The sequence below is a fragment of the Vigna radiata genome, chromosome 6, assembly GCF_000741045.1.
Source record: "Vigna radiata var. radiata cultivar VC1973A chromosome 6, Vradiata_ver6, whole genome shotgun sequence".
NCBI lineage: Eukaryota > Viridiplantae > Streptophyta > Magnoliopsida > Fabales > Fabaceae > Vigna > Vigna radiata.
Window position 1 is genome coordinate 7,983,449 of NC_028356.1, and position 6,025 is coordinate 7,989,473.

The window sequence follows — 6,025 nt, forward strand, 5'->3', positions numbered from 1 at the left end:
AAAACCAATATTACATATACCAAATATCAAAATTGAACCAAATAATATTCAAAATAATAGAATCCAATATAGTAAAAGTCTTGTGTTAATATGCACATAGGGTTAGGGATGGATAAAGTGTCTTGTACTGTACTGCACTGTAAAAATTTATAGTTAACTATAAACAGTTCAGAAAAACTGTACTGAACTAAATAGTTCAAAGTATCTGAACTGAACTATTCTAGTTCAATTATACCGCAGTTCTGTTCAGTTAACTAATTTTTAGTTTATCACATTACGATTCAATTAACTACATTTTCCGATTTCCCAAATGCTCATAGTAGCATCAAGCATGAACCATGAAGTGCTGGATTTATAGAATTTCTAACATTGGACTGGGTGGTTAATATGAAGAACAAATGCAAAAGGGTCATGGTAAACAGTGAATATCCATATAAAAAATTAACTAGAACATTAATATCATTAAGGATTTCAGGGTAAACATTCAAATGGAATAACAAGTGAAGACCAGTACAAATTGATAATCAGGTTCAGTTTTAACCTGAAGAAATCTATGTGCGAGAATAGCCCAATAGACATTTCCAATAGCAGCATATAAATAACAGAAACATCACTTTTGTTGCAACTTTAGAACTTGTTCCTCTTCCCAGGATCCAATTCCAAAATAATGATCAAGTTATTTCAAGCACTGTTGATGGACACCTCATTGCTTTGGTAAGCTGAACTAGGAACTGCAGAGTTTAGACCATACTTAGCAGGGTAGGAAGCCTCCATTGCAATTCCACACTTCCCTGTGGAGTTGCTTCTCACGTTGCACTCCATCTTGAAATAGCCATCCTTACCCCCTCGACTGCCCCATGAATTCCTCACCAGCCAGTAATCAGCACCATTTTCACTCCTATATCCAACAAACACCATACCATGACCTAAATTTGTTCCACATTTACCAGTAAACACACCCTGCAAAAAAATCACAAAACTTTAAGCTTATACATTTGACAACCATACATTGTTACTTGAGAAATAGTTCCCTGTCTTAAGGTTATACCAATTTAAGAACATCGTCTCAAATGAAAATCAATGTGGTGATCACTGTGTAACATTTTATAAATTGATATGGAAATTAAACAATGAAATCCACATGCATATTTGACAAATAAACTAGGGACATGTTTGTTTCAATGTCGTAATCAATTTCACCTACTGTGTACTCCTTCCAACAAGTACATTTGATTTTAAAATTTAAATTAGTTTGCTTCAATTATTATTAGCATCCACATTCTATTATCTTTAATTTTAAACAAAATCAAATATTAAGATAACTTGTAAAATATCTTTAATTATTATACTATGTTTAACGTGTTATCACATTAATTTATTGGTTGAAAGAATATATTAAAGTTATTTTCTTATATAAATAAATAATTATCTATAAAAATATTTGTCCGGTATATTTTGAAAGACAAGAATTCTAATTTTTTTTGAAAAACAAAGACAAGTAATAAAAATGAAAATAGTAATCGTGTCCTTGTATACATATTTTCATGTATGTTTACTTAACATTTTGAAAGGTCAAAATGTTCGTGATAGTCTCCAATCATTTATTAGTATATGTTTGTGCAATTTAGTCTTTAGCCACTAAGGCGCGTATGTTAATCGATTCATATCTTTTGATAAATAGTTAAAGCATTAGAAAATACCATATACACAAACATTTCTATGTGCACATCGCTAATACAAGTTTTTCTTAGATTAAGACAAGGTATTCAAGCTGCAACAACGACTCTTTTTACTTTTGTTACTAATATAATAACATCTATCAAAGGTATGTATCACAAATTTTTATTGTATTGTTTTCTTTTAATTGCTTAATCTCTTGCTATATCAAAGGTATGTATGACTAAATACTAATTTGTAACTAACTAAAGAGTCATGAACTCATTCATGTTTAGGAACCAAATCAATCCAAATGCTGGAGGATTTATTTCTTTCCATCGCAACAAAGATTGCAGAATATGCAGTGCATCCAATTTTACATCATTCTCAATACTTGTGTTGTTTCAACAACTTTGCTTCCAATCTTCCAAATGCCAAAGAACAATTGGAATTGACTCGAGATGGAGTGAAGGAGCGAATAAGAGAAGCCATCAATATGGTTGAAAAAGTTGAGCCAACTGTTGAGAAGTGGCTGAAAGATGTTGAAAACGTCTTAGAAGAAGTGCAAATGTTGGAAGAAAGAATATTGTGCGTGAACAAAAGCTATTTCAGAAGGCAATGTCGATATTCTCTGGCAAAACAAATAGAAAGAAAAACAACTGAAATGATTCAGCTCCATCGTAATAGCAAGTTTGAACCCTTTTCGAGGATTACTGAACTCCCAGGCATGCAGTACTATTCTTCCAAAGATTTCTTTATGTTCAACTCTACAGTAGCATCTTACAACAAGCTTCTAGAAGCATTAAATAACAAAAGTGCTTTCATAATTGGATTAGTTGGATTAGGAGGGTCAGGGAAAACTACTTTGGCAAAAGAAGTGGGTAAAAAAGCAGAAGACATGAAACTCTTTGGGAAGGTTGTCTGGGCAACAGTGTCTCAACCTCTAAATATAAGAAGTATTCAAGATCAAATTGTTGATCAATTGGGCTTCAAGTTAACGGAAGATTCAGATATAGGTAGAGCTCGTAGACTATCAGAGAGATTAAAAAAAGGTACAACTCTTATAATCTTGGATGACATATGGGAAATTCTAAACTTTGAAGCTTTAGGTATTCCGCTTAATGAAAGTAGTAAGGCTTGTTGCGTATTGATAACTACTCGAAGTAAAGAAGTATGCACTTCTATGCAATGCCAAAGTATTATTGAACTAAATCTTTTGAGTGACCAGGAAGTTTGGACTTTGTTCAGACATTATGCAAACATAACTGATGACTCCTCAGAAGTTTTGAAAGGTGTGGCAAGAAAAATTGTTCATGAATGTAAGGGATTGCCCATTGTAATTGTGACCGTGGGAAGCATGCTAAAGGATAAAACTATTGCAAATTTTGAGTTAGCATGTTCAAGGCTAGAAAATTATGAGCCACTAGATATTCCGAAAGGCTTAATAAGTCTTTATGTTTGTGTTGAATTAAGTTACAGTAATTTGACAAGCCAATTAGCTCAATCCTTATTATTGTCATGTTCTATGTTTCCAGAGGATTGTGAAATAGATTTGGAAGATTTGTTTCGATTTGGAAGGGGATTTGGCACAATTGGGACGTTTGGAACGATGGAGGACGCAAGGGGATGGATAAATGCAGCTATTGACATGCTAAAGAATTGTTTTTTGTTAATGGATGCAAAAGAAAAACAAAGGGTAAAAATGCACGATGTGGTTCGTGATGCAGCGTTGTGGATTGCGTCTAAAAGTGGTAAAGCAATTTTCACACGTACTGAAGTGGACCCAAGAGCTTTGGAAGATGATGAAACCCTGAAAGATATGAAAGCAATAGCCGTATGGGGTTTGAAAAGTTATGATGTTCTCAATTATAAAATAAATTGTCCAATACTTGAAACTCTTTTGCTTTCTTTTAATGTGAGTGATGGCGTAAAAGTATCAGATGGGTGTCTTCAAAGCTTGGAAAACCTTAAAACCTTAGCAATCTTAAACTCAGTTGGGTGGAAGCACGATGAATTGCCTTTGCAAGAGTCATTGAAGTCATTAAAAAACCTTCGAACACTATGCTTGAGGAGTTGTAATTTAGGTGACATCTCTTTTGTGGAAAGTCTGCAAGCATTGGAGATTCTTGACTTGCGTGGCTCTTATTTTGATTATTTGCCCGTTGGGATTGTAGAATTAAAGAAGTTGAGGATTTTGGATTTGTACAAATGTCTGGTTAAGAAAAATGAAAACGTTGAAGCTTACGAAGTTGTAGGGAAATGTTTGCAGCTTGAGGAATTGTATTTGCATTTGATGAATTATGAAAATGCCTTTCCACGTGATGTCTCTTTCTCCAGATTACAAAGGTATGTTATTGGAAGTGGTTATTATCGATATTTTGATGATACTGTGAAAAGATATGCACAATCAAGAAATTTATTAATGAATAGATTTGATGTTGCTGTTCAAAATTTTATATCATTACCAATCAAGGATCTGTTTATGAGAACAGAGTTCCTTTGTTTGAGGGACCTTAAGGGAGATTATAAAAATATAATCCCATCCATGGATCCACATGGCATGAATCAGTTGATTGCCCTGAAACTTATAAAGTGTTCAGAGATAGAATGTCTCGTTGATAACACTATCAATACCAGCACCAGTTTTGGTTTGCTTCAAACTGAAGTAATTGTGTTCTCCATGCTTGTTTACTTAAGGTTGGAAGACTTACATAAACTTCGAGAGGTGTTTTGTGATCCCTCTTCACAATGTTCTCTCAAACATTTAGAAGAGCTCGAGATAGAAAATTGTGGTGAATTATATAGCATATCCTTTCCAAGGAACTCAAAGCTATGCAATTTGAAGGTCCTTTCAATATCTGAATGCCCAATGCTAACTTCTCTATTCACGTCATCCATTGTTCAAACTCTAGAGCTGTTAGAGGTTCTAAGAATATCTTCCTGTAGATCATTGAGACACATAATTAAAGAAGATAATAATGTCCTTTCAAGCACTCAAAGTTATTCTTCTTTGATGCTTCCAAAATTAAGGAATCTTTTCATTGAAAAATGTGACAATTTGGAGTATGTGTTCTCCCTATCTTTAGCCCAAGGGCTAAAAAGTTTGACAAGTATGAAAATTGTTAGCAACTTGAAGTTGAAATATGTATTTGGCAGTGAAAAGGAACAAAATCATGTAGTGTATCGGAGTTTCCAGCAAACCATTGTCATCTTCCACAGATTACACAGATTACAAAAATTGTTGGACTTCAACTTGATCCGATTAAAAAATCTGATTAACATTTGGCCTAAATATTGTCGTCCACATCTCCCGAAACTTGAAAATTTAAGTTGCAGTTATTGTCCAAAACTGTCTGATTTACCTAAGGTGCTGACGGTTTCAGATCTCGACCAACATACAACTTCAATGGTAATTAAATGACTTATTTTATATCATATATATATATAATTGTTATTTATTAATTAATTTCTTAAATTTATTAAAAAATATGAGTTTTTTTGTGTTTGAAATGTTTTTCAATTAACATTAAAATAATATAGAAATGTAGGGAATAAAAACAATTTAAATATTATCACAAAATATTTTTAAAATGTTAAATAAATTTAATATGTTAAAGATTTAACATTTTTAAAATTGGAAACTAAATTGGATCAAAAGTTAAAAAAAAAACTAATTCAAATTTTTATTAAAAGTTAAGAGATAAAAACATATTTAATTTTTAAATAAATGAAAAACATTAGTTTTTTTTTAAATTTTGGTTTCATTTTTAAACTGTACCATATTAATAATGAATTATGTTGTGTGTGCAGGAGGATGAAATTACCATCGCATTCAACCAATTGGATGTTTTATTGTTTAATCCCCAACTCAAATTTAGAAATCTTTGGTTGAGTGATTTTAGAATAAAAGGTCTCTTCCAATTCCAAATGGGAGAAGAAGGTGGCACTACAGAACTGGTTCCCCTAAACTTGGATATAGAGTCTCTAAGATTGGAGAATCTACCTGAGCTCAACTTCATATGGAAAGGCCCCACAGCTTTTCTAAGCTTCCAAAAGCTCTGGCGTATTATCGTGGAAGAATGTCCAAAATTGAAAACCATCTTCTCCACCACAGTTGTTACAAGTTTACCAATGTTGAGAATTCTAGATATAAGTAATTGTGATGAATTGGAACAAATATTTGATTTAGGTGATGCACATCAACTCAAGACCCTATGTTCTTCCCAACAAGTCTGCTTCCCAATGCTCTCAATTATTTATGTTAAAAATTGCAATAAGTTGAAAAGTCTATTTTATAATCTCTCGGCAAGTCATTTTGTCAGTCTGATATATTTAACAATAGAAGAGTGCTCTCAGTTATACAAGGTTT

General features: G+C 32.6%; 1 protein-coding gene across 1 annotated transcript; it reads left to right on the forward strand.

Moving 5' to 3' along the window:
• Positions 1–1,969: 1,969 nt before the first annotated feature.
• On the forward strand, positions 1,970–5,797 carry LOC106763358 (disease resistance protein At4g27190-like). The gene is made up of 2 exons (XM_014647556.2): positions 1,970–4,002; positions 5,467–5,797. Exons 1-2 carry the CDS (start codon positions 1,970–1,972, stop codon positions 5,546–5,548), a joined length of 2,115 nt encoding a protein of 704 aa, XP_014503042.2. The 3' UTR covers positions 5,549–5,797.
• The last annotated feature ends 228 nt before the right edge of the window (positions 5,798–6,025 follow it).

Coding starts and splice junctions, on each gene's coding strand:
- LOC106763358 (XM_014647556.2), top strand. CDS start 1,970: ATGCTGGAGGATTTATTTCTTTCCATCGCAACAAAGATTGCAGAATAT. Junction 4,003..5,466: donor TCTTTCTCCAGATTACAAAG/GTATGTTATTGG, acceptor TTGTGTGTGCAG/GAGGATGAAATTACCATCGC.